The sequence below is a fragment of the Cetorhinus maximus genome, chromosome 5, assembly GCF_964194155.1.
Source record: "Cetorhinus maximus chromosome 5, sCetMax3.hap1.1, whole genome shotgun sequence".
Lineage (NCBI taxonomy): Eukaryota > Metazoa > Chordata > Chondrichthyes > Lamniformes > Cetorhinidae > Cetorhinus > Cetorhinus maximus.
Genome location: NC_135883.1, coordinates 173840080 through 173866719, shown reverse-complemented (window position 1 = coordinate 173866719; position 26640 = coordinate 173840080). Strand labels below are relative to the sequence as shown.

At 43.3% G+C, this 26640-nt stretch overlaps 1 protein-coding gene across 9 annotated transcripts in view; it reads left to right on the top strand.

Annotated features, from left to right (window-relative positions):
- Positions 1-26640, top strand: part of LOC144681094 (WD repeat-containing protein 26) — a 126275-nt gene that overhangs the window by 17007 nt on the left and 82628 nt on the right. For all 9 annotated transcript variants that reach the window (XR_013576690.1, XR_013576689.1, XM_078542825.1 and 6 more), the window contains exons 4-5: positions 19621-19757; positions 21085-21182. Coding sequence is in view for 7 of the 9 variants with exons in the window: in XM_078542825.1 (XP_078398951.1) it covers positions 19621-19757; positions 21085-21182 (235 nt within the window). In the remaining 2 variants the exon portion in view is untranslated. The remainder of the gene's footprint in view (positions 1-19620; positions 19758-21084; positions 21183-26640) is intronic.

Sequence of the window (26640 nt, the reverse complement as noted above, 5' to 3'; positions counted from 1 at the left end):
CATGGATATTTCTGCTGGTTGTGAAGTCTTGGACCTTGCAGTATAGTTTTTAAAATTAGAACAAAACATTTCAGGGAATTAGGAAGCAACTTCTACCACCCTTTGGGTGTAGAATTTCAAACTCTTCCAAAAAATGACAATTGGTGCTAGATTTTACTTAGCAGCTGTTTAGAGATGTGGGGCAAAGGCTACAAAGCAGCCATGACCTTGTTGAATGGTGGAACAGTTAGAGGGTCCTATGGTGGTAATCAGCCCACTTGAACCACTGCAGTTCATATGATGAAGGTACTCCGCCAGCGCTGTTAGGGAGTTCAGGATTTTGACACACTGACGGAATGGCAAAGTGTTTCCAAATCAGGATGGTGTGTGACTTGGAGGGCAGCTTTCAGATGGTGGGATTCCCATGTGTCTGCTCCCCTTGTTTTCCTAGATGCTTGAAGTCAGGAGGCACTGTCGAAGGAGCCTTGAATTGCTGCAGTGCATCTTGTAGATGGTACACACTGCTGCACTGTGTATTGGTGGTGGAGGGAGTACATGCTTCATTTGATGGACAGGGCGTCAGTTAAGCAGGTTGCTTTGTCCTGGATCATGTTGAGCTTCTTGGTGGTGTTGCAGTTGCACTCATCCAGGCAAGTGGAGAATATTCCTTCATACTCTTAACTTGTGTGTTGTCGATGGTGGAAAGAGTTTGGGAAGTCAGGAGGCGAGTCTTTCGCTGCACAATAATCAGCCTCTGGCCTGCCCTTGGATATTGATGAGGTTGTCAATTTTTCCTTTTGTGGTGTTTTCAGTATCTACTGCAAGCCCAGCCTGGCAGCTATATGCTGCAGATCTTGGCCTGTTGTAATGCTACTGAGCCACTCTTGGTGATGGGACATTGAAGTCCCCTACCCGCAGTATATTCTGTGCCCTTGCTGCTCCTGTATTGCTTTTACCAACTGGTTTTCAACATGTAAGAATACTTATCTATTAGCTGAATAAAAGCAGTAGGTGATAATCAGTCTGTCTTGTTGCTTGGGTGGGTGCCAAAACCCCATCTTATCAAACTAATTGTTCACCAAGGCTCCTTAGGCAGCACCTTCCAAACCCATGACCACTGCCATCTAGAAGGACAGGGCAACAGATAGATGAGAACACCACCACTTGGAAGTACCCCTCCAAGTCACACTCAATCCTGACTTGGAAATATATCACTGTTCCTTCACTGTCGCTGGGTCAAAATCCTGCAATTGCCTTCCTAACAGCACTATGGATGTACCTACACCCCATAGACTGCAGTGGTTCAAGAAGGCAGCTCACCACCACCTCCTCAAGGGCAACTAGGGATGGGAATAAATGCTGGTCCAGCCAGCGAAGCCCACATCCTCTGAATGAATTTTTAAAAACCAGCATATCACCTGCAATGGCTTTTCTTCCCACGCCCACACCATCGTTTCTGGTGTTCGTGAATGACCTACCCTTGGCCTGCTGTTATTTCTCATGATCTCGCATCATCTGAAAATAGCGTTGATTATCACATGTATGCTGATGACACCCAGTTCACACTCACCACCACCTTTCTCAATTACTCCACTGTTGGCTGAATTATCAGACTGTTTATCCAACATTCAGTACCCGATAAGCAGAAAATTCCTTCATTAAACTTAGAAGGCCAAAGCCTTTGTCTTTGATGCTTGTTGCAAACTCCATACCAGACTTTTTGAAACACTCATATTTGAGCCCAAGATGAACTTTTGACCATGTTTTCACACCATCATTAAGACTGCCTGTTTCCACGTTCATAACATTGCCTGACTGCACCCCTGCCTTAGTTTATCCGCTGAGTACATGATTGGCTGCCTCCAAACTTAATGCAATCATAGCCGGCCTCCCACATTCTCTGTAAACTTGGTCATCCAACACTCTGATGGCCATGCCTTAACTTACACCAGGTCCTGTTCCCCTATGCTGCCCCTGTGCTCACTGATCTACATTGGCTTCCAGTTCAGCAATGCTTCAATTATAAAATTCTTGTCCTTGTTTTCAAAACCTCCATGGCCTAATCCCTTCCTATATCTCATCTCCTCCAGCCCCACAACCCTCCAAGATATCAGCCCCATAATTCTGACCTCTTGAGTGTCCCCAGTTTTAATCACTCCACCATTGGTTGCCTTGCCTTCAGTGCCTAGACCCTAAACTCTGAAATTCCACCCCTAAACCTCACAGCCTGTAGTGTTATCTCTCCTTTAAGATGCTCCTTAAAACCCGCCTGATTGAACCAAACTTTTGGGTCATCTGTACTAATATCTATTTACGTGGCTCAGTGTCAGATTTTGCTTTATAACACTCCTGTGAAGCACTTTGGGATGTTTTATTATTGAACAGGTGCTATATAATCGCAAGTTGTTTGGAAAAGAGGATGAATGTGCTTCTGTGAATAAATTGTGCTGTTGATTGAATGATTCGAGACAGTTGGCCTGAGATTTGGCTGTTTTATCTGCAGTTTATATAAAAAAAAATCCAAGGCTAAGACATCTTTGCAAAGCAATCATGTTTATCAGATGCAGCTGTTACTCCATGGAATACAAGTTTTGGGAGAGAAAGAAGTCAGCATTGCCTCTTTCTTTGTAAGATGCAGTTATAGTACAAGAAGACCATGGATTACAAAATCGTAAGCAGAGTTACTGATTTACAGTGACTGAAGAAATTTAATTCCATCTTATTAAATGCAGTTTTGGAATTTTTATTGGTGCTTGGGGAATTCTATTCGTTTTACTGAGGGAAGTAAAATGAGTACCTGCTGTCATGAATGATGGAGATTTTCTTAAAGGGGAATAAATTCAGTCTTCTGTGGAGCAGTTACTGTATTCTTCTACCTGCTGTCCTTGTCTCAACTTGCACCAAGTCCTGTTCATCTATCACCCTGGACTGACTGACCTAAATTGGCTCCCTGTCAAGCAATATCTTGATTTTAAAATTCTTATCCTTGATTTCAGATCCCTTCCTGGCCTCGCCCCTCCCTACCTCTGTAACCTCCAGACCAACCCTCCAAGATATCTCCGCTCCTCTAATTCTGGCCCCTCGCAATTCCCCAATTTTCAATCACTCAACCATTAGTGGCTGTACCTTTAGGTCCCTGGTCCCAAAACTCTGAAATTCCCTTCCCAACCCTCTCCGCTTCTCTACCCCTCTTTCCAACTTTGACATTCCTTAAAATCTACCTCTTTGACCAATCTTTTAGTCACCTGTCTAATATCTCCTCATGTTGCTTGGTGTTGTATTTGGTTTTAACATTGCTCTTGTGAAGTGCCTTGGGCCATTTTATTACATTAAAGGCACTATCCAAATATAATTTGTTCCATCTAGTAATGGAGAAAACCGAAATGAAAGTTAAGAATTTATACTGTTTATGATTAATTTTAAGTTATGACTGACCAGGAAAGTGGCTTTTAAGAAGTCTGTTGTTGTTCAAGTGGAGTATAATATATGTGAGCAGTAAGTCCTCTCAGTAACCGCTTCCTTCTGTTACATTGCATGTCTTCACTGCAAAAATCTTTATGCCGTAAAGACTTGTTTGTAATCTTTTTCATTTCTTATAACTAAGTCAAACTGTGGCATTAGTGACATGAAATGCATAGAGGACCAGGAGTAGATTTGTTCTAGTTAAAATAAGACTAGAAAATTGTGGCGGGTTTTTAATCAGCCAACTCTTGTTTGCTGTTTTCTGGTAGGGCAGGAGTGGAGCATGGAATTTCCTATGCTTGGTGATTCAGGTGGGCTTGGAGTATTTTTTAATTCATTCATGGGGTGTGGAAATCGCAGGCTAGGCCAGCATTTATTGCCCATCCCTAATTACCCATGAGAAGGTGGTGGTGCTGCTTTGTCGAACTGCTGCAGTCCATGTGGTGTAGGTCCTCAAGGGCAACTAGGGATGGGCAATAAATGCTGGCCCAGCCAACGAAGCCAACATTCTGTGGATGAATAAAAGACAGGTACACCCACAGTGCTGTTAGTGAGGGAGTTCGAGGATTTGGACCCATTGACGGTGATGGAACAGCAAAATGTTTCCAAGTCAGGATGGTAAGTGGCTTGGAGGGAAACTTCCAGGTGGTGGTGTTGCTGCCCCTGTCCTAGAAGGTAGAGGTTGTGGATTTGGAAGATGCTGTCTAAGGAGCTTTGCACCAGCCAAGTCCTAAAGAGCATAGCTGCTTGATGGGTCTGCGGCAGGTGGTAAGGGAATCAACAAGATGGAAAAAAACATAGTTGATCTCATCCTCACCAATCTGCCTGCCTCAGATGCATCTGTCCATGACAGTATCATTAGAAGTGACCTCTGCACAGTCCTTGTGGAGACAAAGTGCCATCTTCACATTAAGGATACCCTCCATTGTGTTGTGTGGCACTATCACAGTGCTAAATGGGATAGATTTTGAACAGATCTAGCAACTCGACTGGTCATCCATGAGGTGCTGCGAACCATCAGCAGAACTGAACTCAACAGTAATCTGTAATCTCATGGCCTGGCATATCCCCCACTCTACCATTACCATTAAGACAGGGGATTAACTCTGATTCAATGAAGAGTGTAGGAAAACACCTAAAATTGAGGTGTCAACCTGGTGAAGCTACAACTCGGGATTACTTGGGTGCCAAACAACATAAGCAGCATGCGATAGAGCTAAGCGATCCTGCAACCAACGGATCAGATCTAAACTCTGTAGTCCTGCCACATCCACTCATGAATGGCAGTGGACAATTAAACATCTCACTGGAGAAGAGACTCCACAAATATCCCCATCCTCAATGATGGGGAAGCCCAGCTCAATAGTGCAAAAGAAAAGGCTGAAGCGTTTCCAACAATCTTTAGCCAGAAGTGCAAAGTGGATGATCTATCTCGGCCTCCTCTGGAGGCCCTCAGCATCACAAATCCCCAGCATGCCAGTCTTCAGCCAATTTGATTCACTCCATGTGATATCAAGAAACGGCTGAAGGCAGTGGATACTGCAAAGGCTGTGGGCCTTGGCAATAGTACTGAAGACTTGTGCTCCAGAACTTGCCATGCCCCTAGCCAAACTGTTCCAGTAAAGCTACAACACTGGCGCCTATCTGCCCATGTGGAAAATTTGCCCAGAAACTCTTTCGAGTTATCAACAGTCACAGATTGCAACTCTTTCAAGTACAATCACAGTTCTTGGTTTCCGGGAGTGGGACATGAACCCACAACCCTCTGATTCAAAGGCGAGGGTGCTATGAACTGAGCCACAGCTGACACCTCCCCAGAAAGCAGGACAAATCCAACCCGGCAAATTACCTCCCCATCAGTCTACTCAATCATCAGTAAAGTAATGGAAGGGGTCATCAACAGTGCTATCAAGCAGCACTTGTCTAGCAATAACCTGCTCATTTACTGTTATGACAGAGCAGTTGGTAAGGGCTGAGTTGTTTCATTTCCAGAGGGAAACTTGAACCTATTTTCAATTGGTATGTTTGAGATGCAGCTCTTAATTCAGAAATAAAACCACCAAGCCTCCGGAGGTTTTTTATATAAACTAATTTAAGCATTTATTAATTTAACAAGAAATTAAACACATACACATATCTAACTTTGAACCAAATCCCCAAATTAATCATGCCCAGATAACAACCCATAGACTTTGAACAGACACCAGGCAAAGCACATTTGATCTTCTGAATTCAAAATGCGGCCCCTTGGAATTTGGCTCCTTTGCAGACACAGTTGTAGGGCTTACAGGTTGCTTAGATCTTACATGCTTCTGACCCGCACATACAAAACTCCTTTCTGTTTACACCTAACCTTTGAATGTAAATTCTCATTGTATCGTTAGGTCTTTGAACTCCACCTCTTCTAACAATAAAACCCCTCTCATAGCACCAATTTATTAGTAATATAAACACATTGCTTGGTGTCTCCTAGCTGGTGCAAGATTTTACTCCCTTCTTGTGAATGGTTTATTCAACAAATGCAAATGGACACTTTACCTTCTAGCCTTGCATTTATCTAATTAACATCTCAAACGACTATACATCAAAACACCCAGACTAGTTGGCTTTAATCCAATTAAGCCACACGCTCAGATCCTACTAGAAGCCCAATTTGAAAATAATTTCCTATAACATTATACAGATTAATATCTCTTCATGACACTGACACTTAACTTGGGTTCCACCAGGATCGCTCAGCTCCTGACCTCATTGCAGCCTTGGTTCAAACGGGGACAAAGAGTTGAACTCCAGAGGTGAGTGTGACTGCCCTTGACATCGAGGCAACATTTGACTGATTTGTGGTATCCATGTGCCCAAGCAAAACTGGAGTCAATGGGAATGAGGGGGGAATCTCTTCACTGGTTGGAGTCATACCTAGCACAAAGCAAGTTGGTTGTGGTTGTTGGAGGGCAATCATCTCAGTCCCAGGATATTACTGCAGGAGACCCTCAGGGTAGTGCCCTAGGCCCAAGCATCTTCAGTTGCTTCATGCATGCCCTTCTTTCCACCATAAGGTCAAAAGTGGACATGTTTGCTGATGATTGCACAATGTTCACCATTCTCAATTCCCCAGATACTGAAGTAGTCCATGTACAAATGCAGCGAGACCTGGACAATATCCAGGCTTGGGCTGACCAGTGGCAAGTAACATTAGTGCCAGGCAATGACCATCTCCAATGAGAGAGAATCTGACCAACACCCCTTTACATTCAATGGCATTACCATCGCTGAACCCCCCACTATTGACATCATGGGGCTTACCATTGACCGGAAACTGAACTGAACTCTCCATATAAACACCGGATATAAGAGCAGATCCGAGGCTACACACCATGTGGCAAGTAACTCACCTCCCGTCACCTCCCCCACCCCACACAAGCCTGGAGTGTGATGGAATACTCTCCACTTGCCTGGAAGAGTGCAGCTCCAATAAACCTGAGGAAACTCAACACCATCCAGGACAAAGCAGACCATCCACAAACATTCACTCTCTCACTGCCCACACTGCCATCAGTGTGTGCAATCTGCAAGTTGCACTGCAGGAACTCGCCGAGCCTCCTTAGACAGCACCTTACAAAGCCATGACTGCTGTCACCTAGAAGGACAAGGGCAGTAGACACATGGGAACACCACCACCTGCAAGTTTCACCACACACCCCCACCCCTCCCCGCCCGCCAAGCCATTCACCATCCTGACTTGGAAATGTATCGCCGTTCCTTCACTGTCACTGGATCAAAACCCTAGAACTCTGTCCCTAATAGTACTGTGGGTGTACTTACACCACATGGACTGCAGTGGTTCAAGAAGACACACACATACCATCACCATCTTGAGGGAAATTGAGGGAGGGCAATAAATGCTGGCCTAGCCAACATCGCCTACATTCCATGAGTGAATTTTTTAAAAATGTAGATTGTGGATTATGGACAGACTTTGAGGAGTCAGGAGATGAGTTATTCCACAGAATCCCCAGTATTTGACCTGCTCTTGCAGCCACAGTATTTATATGGCTGGTCCAGTTCAGCTTCTGGTCAGTAACACCCATGATATTGATAGTGGGGGATTCGGCGACGGTGATGCCATTGAATGTCAAGGGGTGTTGGTCAGATTCTCTCTTGTTGGAGATGGTCATTGCCTGACACTTGTGTAGCACTAATGTTAGTTGCCACTTGTCAGCCCAAGCCTGGATATTGTCCAGGTCTTGCTGCATTGGACATGGATTGTTTCAGTATCTGAGGAACTATAAATGGTGCTGAACATTGCAATCATCAGCGAACATCTCCACTTTTGACCTTATGATGGAAGGAAGGTCATTGATGAAGCACCTGAAGATAGTTGGGCCTAGGACACTACCCTGAAGAACACCTGCAGTGGCGTCCTGGCACTGAGGGTGATTATCCCCCAACAACCATAGCCACCTTCCTTAGTGCGAGGCATGACTTTAACCAATAGAGAGTTTTCCTTCGATTCCCATTGATCCCAGTCTTGCTAGGGCTCCTTGATGCTGTGCTCGGTGAAATGCTGCTTTGATGTCGAGGGCCGTCACACTCACCCCTGGAGTTCAACTCTTTTGTCCATGTTTGGACTAAGGTTGTAATGAGGTCAGGAGCTGAGTGGCCTTGGCGGAACCCAAACTGAGTGTCAGCAAATAGGTTGTTGCTGAGTAAGTGCTGATTGATAGCACTGTCAACAACTCCTTCTATCACATTGCTGATGATTGAGAGTAGATTGATGGGGCAGTAATTGGGTTGGTTGGATTTGTCCTGTTTTTTGTGGACAGGACATACCTGAGAAATGTTCTGCCTTATTTGGTAGATGCCAGTGTTGTAGCCATACTGAAACAACTTGGCTAGGGGCTTGACAGGTTCTGAAGAACGAATCTTCAGTACTGTTGCCTGAATGTTGTCAGGGCCCATAGCCTTTGCAGTATCCAGTGCCTTCAGCCATCTCTTTATCACTTTCAGGGAATCGAATTGGCTGAAGACTGGCACCTGTGACGCTGGAGACCTCAGGAGGAAGCAGAGATGGATTTTCCACTTGGCACTTCAGGCTGGAGATTGTTGCAAATGCTTCAGCCCGGTCTTTTGCACTGATGTGATGGGCTCCCCCATCATTAAGGGTGGGAATATTTGTGGAGCGTCTTCCTGTTATTTGTTCTGTTTAATTGTCCGCCATTCAATACTGGATGTAGCAGGACTGTCGAGCTTATATCTGATCTGTTGATTGCTTAGATCTGTCAATTGCATGCTGTTTTTGCCTTTTGGCATGCCAGTAGTCCTGTGTTGTAGTGCTAGCAGACTGACATCTCATTTTCAGGTAAGCCTGGCATTTTAACCAGGATTTATCCCCGGCTTGATGGTATTGGTAGAGTGTGGGGGTATGCCGGGCCATGAGGTTACAGATTGTGGTTGTCTACAATTCTGCTGCTGATGGCCCACATCGCCTTTTGGATGTCCAGTTTTGAGCAACTTGCAAAGCAAAATGCCTACTGTTGGATGTGATTGTGATTGGGCAGCACTTGCTGAATGTTCCTGAATGTGTTCATATCTACACTAACAACCAATTTAAGATGATCAGTCAAACTCATAATATGGCTCATTTACACTTGCTTGACGTGATATACATTTATATGCAGGTACCCCGTTCTCTGCGAACAAAAGGAATCTATTCAAGCTTTGTCCCTTTTTTGAATTACCTGGGAGCTTGGCAAGCCTCTCGTTCCCTGTTGCTTTTGCCATGTCAACAGAACAAAGCCGACTTGCCAACCAATCAGCACCCTTTTCTCCCGTAGTATAAATTGTGATCATTTTGTAATTTGGCATTGTAGCGTTTGTCCTGATGAGTGCAAGATGAAAAGCTTTGGCAGCATATCTCTCTTCAGCAATATTCAAGTTCTGTACTACCAAACGATCTCCTATTTTCTTTGTCTTTCTTGAAGCTGCTGATACCTGCTTGGATACTCTTTCATAAGCCTTGACAAACCTTTAGTATCTTGTCCAATTGACCATCTTTCATGTATGAGCAAGCTGGTCAATTCGAGATTCCATTATGCCTGACCCTGTTCTCATTCTGATGCCAACGTGTACAAATTTCTCTTCCAAGCTCCTCTGAAGCACAAGTTTCCATGTATCGCCACAGAGGCACAGCAGTGAACTTGCTGATGGTGAGGCTATGTACTGATAGGGAGAGAAATGCATATTTGGCTCCCCTTTTTGCTAGCCAACGGTGTAGACTGAAAGCACGCAAACACTCTTCGTCCGAAGAAGCTGGCCCACTAGCTTGACCCCTCTCGCTGGCCCACGCCCAATAGATCAGATCTAAGCTCTGCAGTCCTGCCACGTCCACCACCATCCACGACTGGATAATTAAACAACTCACTGGAGGAGGAGGCTCCACAAATATCCCCACGCTCAATGATGGGGGAGCCCAGCACATCAGTGCAAATGACAAGGCTGCAGCGTTTGCTACAATCTTCAGCCAGAAGTGCTAAGTAGATGATCCATCTCAGCCCCCTCCGTAGGTCCCAACATCATTGATGCCCCAGCCGTCAGCTAATTCAATTCATTCCACGTGATATCAAGAAATGGCTGAATACTACAAAGGCTATGTGCCTGACGATATTCCAGTGATTGTCATGAAGACTGTTCTAGAACTTGCCACGCCCCTAGCCAACCTGCACCAGTACAGGTACAACATTGGCATCTACCCAGCCATATGGAAAATTGCCCAGGTATGTCCTGTACACACAATGCAGGACAAATCCAACCCAACCAGTCACCGCCCCCATCCGTCTACTCTTGATCATCAGTAAAGTGATGGAAGGGGTAATCAACAGTGCTATCAAGCAGCACTTGTTTAGCAATAGCCTGCTTACTGACATTAAGTTTAGGGTCTGCCAGGGTCATTCAGCTCCTGACCTCCTTACAGCCTTTGTCCAAACATGGACAAAAGAGCTGCTGAGCTGCAGAGGTGAGGTGAGAGTGACTGCCCTTGACGTCAAGGAAACGTTTGACCAAGTGTGACATAAAGAGCCCTAGCAAACCTGGAGTCAATGGAAATCGGCAGGGGAAAGCTCTCAGATTGTTGGAATCATACCTAGCAAAAAGGAAGATGGTTGTGGTTGTTGGAGGTCAATCGACTCAGTTCCAGGGCCTCACTGCAGGAGCTCCCTGGTAGTGCCTTAGGCCCAACCATCTTCAGCTGCTTCGTCAATGACGTTCCTTCCATCATAAGGTCAGAAGTGGGGATGTTCAATGATCAGCACCATTCGTAACTCCTCAGATACTGAAGCAGTCCATGTCCAAATGCAGCAAGACCTGGACAGTATCCAGGCTTGGGCTGACAAGTGCTAGGCAATGACCATCTCCAACAAGGGAGAATCTAACCATCTCCCCTTGACATTCAATGGCATTACCATTGCTGAATCCCCCACTCTCATCGTCCTGGCAGCTACCATTGACCAGAAGCTGAAATGGACTAGCCATATAAATACTTTGGCTACAAGAGCAGGTCAGAGGCCAGGAATTCTGCGGCGAGTAACTTGCCTCCTGACACCCCGAAGCCAGTCCACCATCTACAAAGCACAAGTTACCAATGTGATGAAATACTCTCCACTTGCGTGGATGAGTGCAGTTCCAACAACACTGAAGAAACTTGACACCATCCAGGGCAAAGCAGTCCACTTGACTGGCACCACATCCACAAACATTCACTCTTTCCACCACTGACAAGTGGCAGCAGTGTGTACCATCTGCAGGATGCACTGCAGGAATTCACCAAGGCTTCTTAGGTAGCACCTTCCAAACTCACAACCACTACCATCTCGAAGCACTAGGGCAGCAGATAGATGGGAACACTACCACCTGGAAGTTCCCGTCCAAGTCACTCACCATCCTGACTTGGAAACATATCAATGTTGCTTCACTATTGCTGGGTCAAAGTCGTGTAACTGCCTCCGTAATAGCACTGTAGGTGTACCTGCATCAGATGGACTGCAGCACTCCAAGAAGACAGCTCCTCACCTCCTTCTCAAGGGCAGTTAGGGATGGGCAATAAATGCTGGTGTGGCCAGTGATGCCCACATCTGTAAATGAATAAGAAAACAATTTTAAGTACCTGTGATTGCAGGATATTGATGGATAAAATGGCATCAAAGCCCTGTATTCTATTGGTAATATTTTGGCACCCCCCCACCACCTTTCTATTACACAGGAAGTAACCACAAATGTGCATGACTTGATGAATCAGCTAGCAGTACTGAATGTTAATCCTGCATATGCTGTAGGATCAAGAGAATCTCATCAGTAATTTGTCTTGGATAAAATAATTCATTTTTGTCACCGATTCAAAGACTTTTACAAGATATTGGAGGTTAGGAGGCAGTAATTGGGAGAGAAGTTACAGGTGATCAGCTGCGCAATTTTAAAAAATGGTAGATTTTGAGCCCAAAGGTGGGGAGAAAAATGGCAAGATGGAGAAATTTAGAGTGCAGAAACATGTTGGCTGGTGACTATTCTTGCTGCTGAAGGAAAGAAGCAAGATATGCAGGCTGGAGATAGAAGAGTGTTGTAGCTTTGGAAAAGGTTGCAAGGGTAAAGTAATGGCTTAGAGGAGAGATGAATTGATAGAATTTTAAAGTCATTGAAAACTGGTTCATTTTTCCATTTCCTTGGGGTTAATTTCTAGTTATGGATGCTTTGAAGTATGTTACACATCATTTTGGCAATGCAAATGAGTGAAAACTTTTCATAATGTATAATTTTAATTCCATATGATGAACATAGCCACAGGCTCAAATTTTCTTGGGAAAATGGATGACGTTAATTTTAGTTGGCCTCACCTATGTTTGAATTTGGTGGTAAGTCACTGGGGCCTCGGCGTATCAAAAGTTTAAAAAGCTTCTCCTATTTTACTCAATTTACTGTTACTGAAGTGGTCGTCATCTCTCTGTTCTCCTTAATGTCAGTTACATTTTTTCTTGATTGTCTTCAGTATTCAGTCTCTCTCCCTCTCAGATCCTTATCATGTTGGTGCAGTTTGAGACATGAATGTTTCTTTCCACCAAAGAAGCTTAATTAATATTGCAAAGAAAGACATGTTGGAGAGCTGGTGCAGACATGATGGGCCAAATGCCTCCTGCGCTGTAACAATATTGTGATGTTGCGAAGCTTTTTGTCTTGCACTCATCAGGACAAATGCAAGAAGCCAAATTTCAAACAAACACAACAATTAGAAAGGGTGCTGATTGGCTAGGAAGTTAACTCTGGCTGAGATGTTGCCATGGAGAAAGCAACAGGGAACTAACTATAGGCTCCCCAAGCTCCCAGGTAATTCAAAAATGACACAAGACTTCAACATATTCCTTTTGTTGACAGAGAATGGGTCCCTGCATATGAATGTATGCTGCTTCTCGCAAGTGTAAATGAGCCACATTATGAACTCAACTGATTATCCTAAATTTGTTGATGGTGTAACATTAGCACACTCGGGATTGTACTGCCCTATTGCAGAATCCCATCTAACATAGACTTTTTCTGGATTTTGCAAGCGTTGGCTGGTTGAGTATAGCCTGGACTCTGCCTGTTGTGAACAACGAAGGAACATGTTGATCAGCCAATCATTAGGATGTACGGCATCCGAACCTGGCATCACACTGGCACTGAAATTCATGCACAGCATTGCTCAATTGCGTGGTAGGCAGAACGTTTTTATGGACCGATGACAGCATCCTGGAAAATATGGAAAATGGAAAATACCACTCGCATAGTCACTGCAAAGCAGCATGTGTCTTTCCTTAACCTGTTCAAATTTTTTGAGGCACTTTGCCTTTCCAGAGCAATTTTGAGGTACATCAGGCACTTCTCTGGTCCAAAGTGGCAGCCTTTGGCCCATTTGTGAGTTTTGCGTGATACACAGCGAGCAGTGATCTGATCAAGCTAGCCATTGTCCTGCAGGATAGTTTTGCACTCTGTTTTTGCATCAAGCATGCAGTTGACATAAATGTAAGTAGAATATGTTCTTTTCACTTGTGTAGGATATCCCAGGGGAGTAACAGCCAGTTACTCTTGAAGCCCATGGATTTCCTTTTGTAAGGAGCTATCAGTTTGTATACTACAAGGACTCTCACACAGTTATGAGATGATTGTGAGAACAGACAGAGCAGTTAACATCTCATTCAAAAGTCAGCACCTCCTAGCAATGTTAGTCCTGCGCTGAACTTGTCAGTCTAGATTGTGTTTAAATCCTGGGTTAATCAGATGGTGCTGCTTTTGTTGCCTTTTTATATTAATTTCTTTTACATTGACTTGACTTTTTCAGCACACTCCTGACCAGCCTCCCTTCTTCTACCGTTTGTAAACTTGAGCTCATCCAAAACTCTACTGCCCTTGTCCTAAGTGGCGTCAATCCTGTTCACCCATCAACCCTTTGCTCACTGAGCTACATTGGCTTTCAGTTAAACAATGTCTCAATGTTAAAATTCTTGTTTTCAAATAACTCCACGACCTCACCTGTCCCCATATCTATAACATACTACAACCCTACAACCCTCAGCTGCACTCCAATTCTTTCCTCTTGAGCATCCCTGATTTTAATTGCTCCACCATTGGCCATGCCAAGGCACTAAGCACTGTAATTCCCTTTGCCTTTCTCTCTTTGTTCCTTTAAGACAATCCTAAAAAAACATCAGTTTGACCAAGCTTTAGGTCATTTGCTCTAATATCTCTCTACGTGACTAGTTGTCAATTTTTGGTTACTCCTGTGAAGAGCCTTGGGGCATTTTACTGGCAAAGGTATTCTATAAATTCAAGTTGTCAACTGTATTCAGAAACGTTTCAGCTGTAGCTGATCTCGCTAGCAGTTTAATTATCCCTCAAATCCCTTGTTACGGATCCAGTGATAAGATCATGGGTGTTTATAGACCTGAGTGAACATGTGCCAACACAGAATCTTGTATGTTGTTCATCTTTCAGGGTTGCTTGAGAAGGTGTGCAATTTTTATGAAGGTTAGATATCTGCAAAGTTGATAGCAGGAAAAGGTAGTATTGATCAAACAGTGGCTGTATGCAGAGGCATCCTTGGAAGGCCACGTCTGTCAAAAAATATGACCTTGGGTAATGGAAAGGTAAAATACTCCTAGATTGTTAGGCCTTTGAAAGTTCATGATTTTCTGTAACTGTTCAGTCTAGTGATTTGATTGACAGTTCAATCAGAGATTGAACTTTTCAATAGGGACATGAAAAGATGATTAGATAATCTTGATTGCAAAAGGGTATAAAAGATTGAAAGCTTGTGGGAGATGTCTCAGAATTCGGTGATGCCTGATCAACCTTTAAAATCCTTGAGCTCAACTGTAACGTGAATTCTCTAGAGAACTCGCAAGGTATTGCCATAAGTGCTGTTGCTGTTATATCTAATTATAGTCAATTTTCATGTGCTTACTAAATCTTAAGTATTTGCCTGTAATGTGTCTTTATTCATTCATGGAATGTGGGTGTTGCTGGCAAGGCCAACATTTTTTGCCCATCTCTAATTAGCTTTGAGAAAGTGATGGTGAGCTGCCTTTTTGAACCACTATAGTTGTGTGTGGTGAAGGTGTTAGGGCGTTCCAGGATTTTAGCCTGGTGGTGATTAAGGAGCAGTGATATATTTCCAAGTCACAATGGTGAGGGAAACTTGCAGACGATGGTATCCCTGTGCACCTGCTGCCCTTATCTTATTAGATGATAAACCATGTCTTTGGGAGGTGTTGTTGAAGGAACCTTCACAAGTAGCTACAGTACATCTTGTGGATGATACACACTGCTGCCACTGCTGTCAGTGAAGAGAGTGGATGTTGAAAGTGTTGGATGGGGTGCCAATCAAACGGGCTGTTTTGTCCTGGATGCTGTTGAGCTTCTTGTGTGTTGGTGAAGCTGCACTCATCCAGGCAAGTGAAAAGTATTTCATCACATCTCTGTCTTGTGCCTTGTAGATGGTAGACAGGCTTTGGGGAGTCAGGAGGCGAGTTACTTGTTGCACGGCTCCTAGCCTCTGAACTGCTCTTGCATGGCTATTCCAGTTCAGTTTCTGGTTAGTAGTAAACCCCAGGATGATAGTGGGGGATTCAGCAATGGTAATGCCATTGAATGCCATGTGGAGAAGGTTAGATTCTCTCTTGTTGGAGATGGTCATTGCCTGGCATTTGCCTGACAAATGTTACTTGCCACTTGTCAGCCCAACCCTGAATGTTGTCCAGGTCTTGCTGCATTTGGACACGGACTACTTCAGTATCTGGGGAGTCATGAAACATCTTGAACATTGTGCAATCATCAGCGAACATTCCCACTCCTGACCTTATGATGGAGGGAAGGTCATTGCTGAAGCAGCTGAAAATGGTTGGGCCCAGGACTCTACCCGGAGGAGCTCCTGCAATGATGTCCTAGAACTGAGATGATTGACCTCCAACAACCACAACCGTCTTCCTTTGTGCTAGTCATGTCTCCAACCAGTGGAGAGATTTTCCCCTGATTTCCATTGACTTCAGTTTTGATGTTAAGGGTGGCTACTCTCACTTCACCTCTGGAGATCAGCATTTTTGTGCATGTTTGGACTGAGGCTGTAATGAGGTCAGGAGCTGAGTGGCCCTGGCAAAACCCAAACTGGGCATTACTGAGCAAGTTATTCCTGAGTAAGTGCTGTTTGATAACACTTGATGACCCCTTCCTCAGAGTACTGAGGGAGTCAAGGGAGGAGATTGCTGGGGCCTTGACAGAAATCTTTGTATCCTCACTGGCTACAGGTGAGGTCCCAGAGGACTGGAGAATGGCCAATGTTGTTCCATTGTTTAAGAAGGGTAGCAGGGATAATCCAGGAAATTACAGGCTGGTGAGCCTTACGTCAGTGGTAGGGAAATTATTGGAGAAGATTCTTCGTGACAGGATGTACTACCATTTGGAAGCAAATGGGTGTATTAGTGAGAGGCAGCATGGTTTTGTGAAGGGGAGGTCGTGTCTTACTAACTTGATCGAGTTTTTCGAGGAAGTGACAAAGATGCTCGATGATGGAAGGGCAGTGGATGTTATATTCATGGATTTCATGCCTTTTAAGGCCATTGACAAGGTCCCTCATGGCAGACTGGTACAGAAGGTAAAGTCGCATGGGATCAGGGGTGAGCTGGCAGGATGAATACAGAATTGGCTTGGTCATAGAAGACAGAGGGTAGCAGTGGAAGAGTGTTTTTCTGAATGGAGAGCTGTGACTAGTGGAGTTCCGCAGGGATCAGTGCTGGGACCTTTGCTGTTTGTGGTATACGTAAATGATTTGGAGGAAAATGTAACTGGGCTAATTAGTAAGTTTGCAGACGACACTAAGGTTGGAGGAGTTGCAGATAGTGAAGAGGATTGTCAAAGGATACAACGGGATATAGAGCGGTTGGAGACTTGGGCGGAGAAATGGCAGATGGAGTTTAATCCAGACAAATGTGAGGTAATGCATTTTGGAAGGTCTAATACAGGCAGGAATTATACAGTAAATGGCAGAACCCTTAAGTGCATCGACGGGCAGAGGGATCTGGGTGTACAGGTCCACAGGTCACAAAGTGGCAACGCAGGTGGATAAGGTAGTCAGGAAGGCATATGGCATGCTTGCCTTCAATGGCAAGGGTATTGAGTATAAAAGCTGGGAAGTCATGCTGCAGCTGTATAGAACCTTGGTTAGGCCACACTTGGAATATTGCGTGCAATTTTGGTCACCACATTACCAGAAGGATATGGAGGCGTTGGAGAGGGTGCAGAGGAAGAGGAGGTTTACCAGGATGCTGCCTGGTCTGGAGGTTATTAGCTACGAGGAGAGGTTGGAGAAACTCGGATTGTTCTCACTAGAGCGATGGAGATTGAGGGGCGACTTGATAGAAGTTTACAAAATTATGAGTGGCATGGACAGAGTAGATAGTCAGAAGCTTTTTCCCAGGGTGGAAGAGTCAATTACTAGGGGACATAGATTTAAGGTGAGAGGAGAAAACTATAAAGGAGATCTGCGGGGCAAGTTTTTTTACGCAGAGGGTAGTGAGTGTCTGGAATTCGCTGCCAGAGGTGGTGGTGGAACAGGTACGATAGTGGTGTTTAAGAGGCAGCTTGAAAAATACATGAATAGGATGGGAATAGAGGGATACGGACCCCGGAAGTGCAAAATGTCTTAGTTGACGGGCAATATGATCGGCGCAGGCTTGGAGGGCCGAAGGGCCTGTTCCTGTGCTGTACTTTTCTTTGTTCTTTGTTTGTTCTTCCATTACTTTACTGAAGATCGAGAGTAGACTGATGGGGCGGTAATTTGCCAGGTTTGATTTATCTTGCTTTTTGTGGACAAGACATACTTGGGCAGTTTTCCACCTGGCTGGGTAGATGCCAGTGTTGTAGCTGCACTGGAACAGCTTGGCTATGGGTGCAGCAAGTTTTGGAGCACAAGTCTTCAGTACTATTGCCAGAATGTTGTCAGGGCCCATAGCCAATATGCATGTCCACCGGTCCCTTAAGGTAGCGGGACAGGTAGATAAGATGGTTAAGAAGGCATATGGGATACTTGCCTTTATTAGCTGAGGCATAGAATATAAGAGCAGGGAGGTTATGCTGGAACTGTATAAAACGCTGGTTAGGCCACAGCTGGAGTATTGTGTGCAGTTCTGGAATCCGCATTATGGGAAGGATGTGATTGCACTAGAGTGAGTGCAGAGGAGATTTACAAGGATGTTGCCTGGGCTGGAAAGCTTTAGTTATGAGGAGAGATTGGATAGACTGGGGTTATTTTCCCTGGAACAGAGGAGATTGAGAGGGGATATGATTGAGGTGTATAAAATTGAGGGGCATAGATAGGGTAGACAGGAAGGAACCTTTGCCCTTGGTGGAGGCATAAATAGTCAGGGGGCACAGATTTAAGGTAAGGGGCAGGAGGTTTATAGGGGATGAGAGGAAGAATTTTTTCACTCAGAGGGTGGTGGGAACCTGGAACTCACTGCCTGAAAGGGTGGTAGAGGCAGAAACCCTCATAACATTTAAGAAGTATTTGGATGTGCACTTGCAATGCCATGGCATACAAGTCTATGGGCCTAGTACTGGAAAATGGGATTATAGTTAGGCAGGTATTTGATTGACCGTTGCAGACTTGATGGGCCGAAGGGCCTTTTTCTCTGGTGTATACTCCTATGGCTCTATGCCCAGTGCCTTCAGCTGTTTCTTGTTATCACGTGGAGTGAATCAAATTGGCTGAAGACGGACACCTGTGATGCTGAGGACCTCGGGTGGAGGCCGAGATGGATCACCCACTCGGCGCTTCAGGCTGATGAGTGTGGTTATTCGTGATTGTCAGGCTGAATTTCTTAGACAGTAAATACATACTATCATGGAATAATTTATAAGTAAGCTGTACATATTTCAAATCCCTTGAAATTATCCTGAAATCAGAGAATAGTGAAGGTGTAGGAAGTCAGACTAGCTGCTTCCATGGGAATGAAATTAAAGTGATAGTTTATTTTGGATACCTCCCAGCAGCTGGCTTGAGGTAAGTTTTGGTCCACACCTCTGGATTGCCAGTCTAGCAGCATATTCACTGCTACCTTATCAATAATGGCATTTTCCAGTTTATCCTTGTGGAAAGAATCTATACTAGGTAGCAACCATTAGCTGTCACAGCAAATGTGTAAAGAATGCACCAGTCTTGTCAGTAGGGTTTCAGTACAGCTTTGTTGTGGATGTGAGAATATTGCATTAACTCCATTTGAATTATGAAAACGGGTAATGTGATTATGCATTTTACAAGGCTGTTCGTCTGTGAAGATGATAGTTGACTCTTGAACTACTGGTGTGCTTGCATTTATGGTCTTGAGTGGAGAATGCTAGGATTTTGACCCAGTGACATTATAGGCAAAGTTCTCCAAGTCAGGATAGTTTTCAATATGGTAAATAATTCCAATAACAGTTGTGGAATTTCCACAGCTTTAACCATAAATCCATGTAATCCTGAAAATTGGTTATGAAAGACTAAAGAGATCCCTTGCAACAAGCTCTTGAGCCCTGACTTAACATTTAAATCAAAACTCAGTAATCTGAATTTAAAGATTGATTGTGAAATTCCTGGTCTTTTACATGAAACGCCATTTTTTTCAGAAAATGAAGTTTCTGCTTCTGCAGCAGAAGTACTTGGAATATCTGGAAGATGGGAAGGTTCTGGAAGCCCTTCAGGTCCTGCGCTGTGAACTGACTCCTCTGAAATACAACACAGAAAGAATACACATCTTAAGTGGGTAAGTAGAAGAAATAAGTAGAGAATTTTCACAAGTGCAAAGGCTAAAAGCATACAGCTCACAAAACTCAGTTGCACTTGTGCTCTTGGGTGCTTTGAGTTATGTTCACACCTTGCTGGGTAATGTGTGGAACCCCACATTGTCGCTTTGCCTCTTTTGCTTGGAACAAATAATCAAAAATTTGTAACAACAGCCTGCTAAGTGACATTGATATGTCAGTGGGTGCTTCCATCCGCTTCTAAAACTACAATTAAAAACTCTGCTTTTTATCTCATCTTCAGACTCTTTCTTCACTAATTTTCATGACCTCCAACAGAAAGACATTGTCTGACTAGTGTGTTGCTAATTTTCAAATTAAGCAGAGTGGTGAAACTGGAACTTTGGGATTGTTTTAAGCAGAGTCATTTTTGTCTTTTCTTTGCATTCGTCTAAATGGGCTGACTCGTACCAGGGTTTGATTGCAGGTGCCATTCATTCACTATTTTCTTTGTGAACCTAGATCATGGATGGCGACAGGTACTATTTGGCTGAGAAAGGATATACAGCCCAGTCTGTTCTTCACACCTTTCATACACTTGCATATGGACTCGCTGATTAGCAAGCTTTAATTTAAATTAGTAATCGCATCATTTTTTGTACTTGTTCATGTCACTTTAATCTATGTACCTAGAAGTCCTTTTGGACCGCCACTATTTCTAGCTTTTCACCATTTAGAAAGTAACACTACTATCCCTTTTAAGTCCAAATTGGGTGATCTTATGTTGCCTGCATTGAAGTCAATTTGCCACAATTTGCCCATTCACCTAAACTATCAATATATCTCTCTAATTTTATGCTTCCGCCTACACTGCTTACAATATCTTTGTGTTATCCACAAATTTGAATATAATGTTTTCTTATCTTATCTAAATTGTTAACAAATAGGGTGAATAGTTGAATCCACAACACAGATCTTTTGGACACCACTAGTCATATCCTGTCAATTAGAGTCCCTGTCCATTGCCTCTACTGTTTCCTGCTGCTCAGCCAGTTTCCTAACCAGGTCATTAATTTGCCTTCAATTCCAACTTAGCTAACAGTTTCTTATGAAGGATTTTATCAAATGTCTTCTGGAATCCCATGTAAATAATACCCAAATGTGTGTTTGCTTGCAGAAGTGATAAGCCACGGAGCTTAAGTAACAAACACAACCAAAAACAGAACTCAATTAATTTTAATTTCCATAGGCCTTTTATGCTGCTACTGTTCTAGTTCTTCCATGTTCACAAACAAAAGCTGATCCTTCCAGTATGGCTGCTGAAGCTCATATCAGCCTCTATCTCCACAGGTATCTAATGTGTAGTCATACAGATGACCTGAGAGCAAAGGCGGAGTGGGAAGGAAAAGGGACTGCTTCGCGATCAAAATTACTCGACAAACTTCAGAGTAAGTTGATTCTGCTTTCTAGCAAAGCAGTAAAACAACTTCGAAGCAGAAGAATAAATAAATTAATAATGGCCTTTGGGTCTTAACAGTGGTTGTAAACTAATAGCCAAAATGGCATGAAGGGTTATCTGAATGCTTGACTCACTCCTAAACAAATGCTGAGATATTGTTTGAAAAAAAAAACATTGTTTATTCATAAAATTTGTAAAAGGACATTACAAAACATTTCAACTTTGCCATAAAGCTTGACGTCTCTATGCAGGGTGTTCCACTCTTGGATGTCTCTATACAGTTGTAATTCTTTTGATGCTTTCAATATGCATTCCATGTCGGACATAAAGCCTGGGAACAAAACATTTCAAATCGAAAAACTACAAAAAGTGCAATAGAATTAAACTTTCCTCATACAGCATGTTCCCCTCTGAGGTGCCTTGATACAACTTGGAATACTTTTGTATTCATATTCAATGTTAGACATAAAGCCTAGGGAGATTCTACACATTTTCCAGGTCCTTGGTGTACTGTGGCTGAGAGACCTTAGACACTGACCTTTCCCCGTTATGCCTCTGCGGCAGCTGCTCCAAGCTTTAGTGCGTCCCTCAGCATATAGTCCCGGACCTTTGAGTGTGACAGCCTGCCTCACTGTAGAGGACAACTCTTTGCACTGGAAGGCAAGCAAATGCAGACCAAAGTGCATCTTTCACCGAGTTGACAATCCTCCAGCCACAGTTATTTGTCTTGGTGTGCTTTCCTGGAAATAAACTGTAGAGTGCACGGTCCTGCATCACAGAGCTGCTCGGGATGAACCTTGACAAAAACCAGGAAGAAGTCCCAAGCAGACATTCTAGTCAAATGAAGGACAGGAACCTGGAAAAGGTTATCTTAATGAAGTTGAGTGAGGGGCAGAGCGGAAGGCTCCAAGCTTCAGATTTAAAGAGACAAAAGCTGCGGAAAGCAGATTCAAAGTGAGAACAGCTTGCAAAAGGCAAGAAGGTCTGTAACTTTTTGCTGTGGGCGTGTGACGCAGTGGTACTGTTGGCAACTGAGTCGGTGAGAGAGTGTGCACAGAAGACAGCTTGAATGCATGTGGTGACCGAGGGAAGAGGAACATTGGAAGGAGAATTTGAAACCTTGAAGGTGAACCTTTTGTGAAAGACACCTGAGAGAAATCGTTGGCATCTGCCTGGGTGGCATCTGTCACTTGGTTTTAGAGTGTGGGTGTGTCTGACCACAGGGTGCCTATTGGTTTACATGGACTGTATACTTCCTGTTATGAGCGATGCAGTTGGTAAAGTGGAGTTATTTAAAAATCCCAGAGGGAAACTTTAAACAACTGTCATAACCTATAATTTTAAGTGTTATGTTTGAGATGCGACTCAATTCAGGAATCAGACCACCAGTTCTCGAGGTTTTACATTAAACTAAATGAAACATTTTGTTAATTTACACAGGTTAAAATATATGTGCACACATGGCTACAAATTACTACTATTACTTTTAACAAATTCCCAAAGTAACCTCCATTAAGGCAACAGGAACCCATAGACTTAACCAGACACCAGGCAAAGCATTTTCACTGTACGAATTCAAAATTAGGTTCTTTCACTTTGGTTGCTGTGGAGCCAGTTGGAGGCTTGCTGCTGCGTTTTGATCTCTCATTGCCTCTGCCCTAGCACACCTGAAAACTGCTGAAGTTATACCTACCGCCGCTGATTGAATTCAAATCCTCATTGTCTCACCAGCGTCTTTGAGCTTCACCTTTTAACAATGAAACGCCTTTTGTAGTACCAATTTTATTAGTAATATAAACATATGGCTTGGTACCTGCTAGATGTGCATCAAGTTTTCACCCCACTTCTTGCGATTCTTGAATGCTCTTTCAAAAAATGCAAATACACTCTACCTCTCTGTTTACATCTCAAACTAGTGCATATCAAAGCACCCAGACGAGCTGACTTTAATCTAATTAAGACACACCTACAGTCTAAACCTCTTTTTTAAAAGAAAATATTTTCCAAAATGTTATATACTTTAATAGCTTCATGGCACTTACTTTGAACTTTAGAGCATAAGATAGTTTTTGTCACTTGTGTTATCCTTACAAACCTCTATGTATCTGAAAAGGTATAGTTGTGGGTGAAGGCATATTGTAATATAGTTAATCTTTTCTTGTTTAATAATTGTTCTATGCTTTTGTTAAATGTACATTAGCCAATTCCGGTGACTGTTCAGTAGCCCCTCTCCACGTATCTAAACAAAAGTTAGGATCTATTATGTTGGGTTCCACCCTGGGATCAGGATTGTCCAGTGGTAACCTCAGCTGGGGATCATGACAGTGGTCAATGTGTTTTTCTGAATAAGCTTATCCACAAGGGACAGATGGGTATGGCATGGTCCAACTGCTTGGAGTGTCCTGCAGATGTTGGTTTTATAGTGGATTGTGCTGTGGAATGAACATACGAATTAGGAGCAGGAGTTGACCACTCGGCCCCTCGAGCCAACTCTGCCATTCAGTAAGATCATGGCTGATCTGATTGTAACCTCAACCCCATATTCCTGCTTACCCACGATAACCTTTCACCCCCTTGTTTATCAAGAATTTATCTAGCTCTGCCTTAAAAATATTCAAAGACTGCTTCTCACTGCCTTTTCAAGAAGAGAGTTCCAAAGACTCACAACCCTCAGAAAAAATTTCTCCTCACCTCTGTCTTAAATGAGTGACCCCTTATTTTTAAACAGTGACCCCCTAGTTTTAGATTCTCCCACAGGAAGAAACCACCTCGCCACATCCACCCTGTCAAGACCCCTCAGGATCTTGCATTTTTCAATCAAGTCGCCTCTTACTCCTCTAAATTCGAGTGGATGCAATCCTAGCCTGATCAACCTTTCCTCATAGACAACTTGCCCATTCCTGGTATTAGTCTAGTAAACCTTCTCTGAACTGCTACTGCATTTACATCTTTCCTTAAATGAGACCAGTAATGTACACTATTCCAGATGTGTTTCACCAGTGCCCTGTACAACTGAAGCATAATCTCCCTACTTTTTGTGATCAATTCCCCCTCAATAAACGACAACATTCTATTAGCTTTCCTAGTTAATTGCTGTGCCTACGTACTCGCCTTTTGTGATTTGTGCACTAGGACACCCAGATCCCTCAATCTGAGCTCTGCAATCTTTCACCGTTCAGATGATATGCTGCTTTTTTATTCTTCCTGCCAAAATGGACAATTTCACATTTGCCTACATACTCCGTTTGCTAGATCTTTGCCCACTCACTTAACCAATCTATGTCACTTTGTAGCCTCCATATGTCCTCTTCACAATGTACTTTCCTACCTATCTTTGTGTTGTCAGCAAATTTAGCAACCGTTCTGTCCGTTCATCCAAGTCACTTATACTAATTGGAAAAAGGTGAGCCCCAGCACAGATCCCTGTGTCACACCACTCGTTACATCCCACCAATCAGAAAAAGACTCATTTATGGCTACCCCTGTTTCCTGTTAGCCAGCCAATCTTCTACTCATGCCAATGTTAGCCCTTACACCATGAGCTTTTACTTTCCGCAATAACCTTTGATGTAGCACCTTATCAAATGACTTCTGGAAATCAAAGTGCAGTACATCCACCGGTTACCCTTCATCCACAGCACATGACTCCTTCAAAGAACGCCAATAAATTGGTTAAATGTGATTTCCTTTTGCAAAACCATGTTGGCTCTGTTTGACTGACATTGATGTAGTAACATGGTGACTTCATAATCTCAACTATACAAACAATTAAAGGTGCCCTTTGCTGGTGGGGAAGTTGCCCCGGGGCTTACATGACACTTCATTCAATGGGACAATTTAAAGCACTAGGGATGGAATAAAAGCACAATCAATAAGTAATAGTTTAGAAATTCCAGAAGGCAAATCTCTCATACTGCTACTGCAACACACTGGCTCTTTGTAAGATGCAGTTGCATGCCCATATGTTGAACCTGGACATGTTCCTTTTGACTGCAGAAGACAGATCCGTGCATATGAATATATTTGTAGCTTCCAGCAAACATAAGTGAGCCACATTGCGTCCTTGGCTGATTATCATAAATTGGTTGTTAATGTAATTCTTAGCACTTTCGGGATTGTTCAGCAAGTGCTGAAGTTTCAATTGCAGAATTGCATCAATAGTTAAACGTTTTTTTATTCTTTCATGGGATGTGGGCATCCTGGCGTTTGTGGTGCATCTCTAATAGCCCTTGAACTGAGGTTTGCTAGGTCATTTCAGAGGGCATTTAAGAGTCAACCACATTACAGTGGATCTGGATTCACACATAGTCCAGACCAGGTAAGGATGGCAGATTTCCTTCCCTAACGACATTAATGAACCAGGTGGGTTTTTACGACAATCAATGATAGTTTCATGGTCACTATTACTGAGACTAGTTTTATATTCCAGATTTTATTAATTGAATTTAAATTCCACCAACTGCCAGAGTATTAGCCTGGGCCTCTGGATTATTTGTCCACTGACATTACTACTACTCCACTGTCTGCCCTATTATGTTATGAGTTTTGCAAGCTTGGGCTGGTTTGAATATGATCAATACTCTGCCTATTGCGAATAGTCGAAGGGACATGCTGTTTGAAGTGATCCTCCAGTCGCTGGGACATACAGCCTATGTACCTAGTATTGCACCAGCATTGAGAATCACATGCCACATTACTCATTTGTCTGCAAGACTAGATCTTTCTGGTATATTTATGATAGTGTTTGCTATCATAAACCTGTAAAAATTTCTTTACACGATAATGCACTCCATCTTGTGTTCAAGTTCATCCTTTGAAATGGAGCATTCTAGTGAGTTCCCTTTTCTCAATGTGCTAGTTGAGAAATCTGCTGATGGATTCTCTACTACTATCTACTGTAAACCTTCACTAGTCAACATACCCATTGGGATCCCTACAGCTCCATGCACGATAAGATTAGCCTTATTGGCAATCTCATAAATAGGGCCTGAGCCATTTGCTCACCGTGTAAGCTTGATGCTGAATTAGAGCACATAAAAGCTATCCTGCGGGATAATGACTATCCAAATCAGATCGTTGTTCACTGGGTATCGTGCATATTAACGACATGGAAGGATAAGGTATCTCAAAAATTTGAGCAGCAAGTGAAGCTAGCCATTTCACTGCTGCTGTGCAATAGCAACACGAGTGGTATTTTCCACTAAGTATGTTGCAGTCAAGACAAAAAAGATGTTCTGCCTACCACACAAATGAGTAATGCGTTTTATGATTTTTAGTTATGGTTGGATGCCAAGTACGTAAGCTGTACTTTCGGCTATTCACAATTGGCGGAGTACTGACCATACTCAGTCAGTCCATGCTTGCAAAACTCAACATAATGTTTTAACATTAGATGTGATTCCCCAATTGGAACTTCAGCATTATTTAAGTTCTGTACTACCAAACAA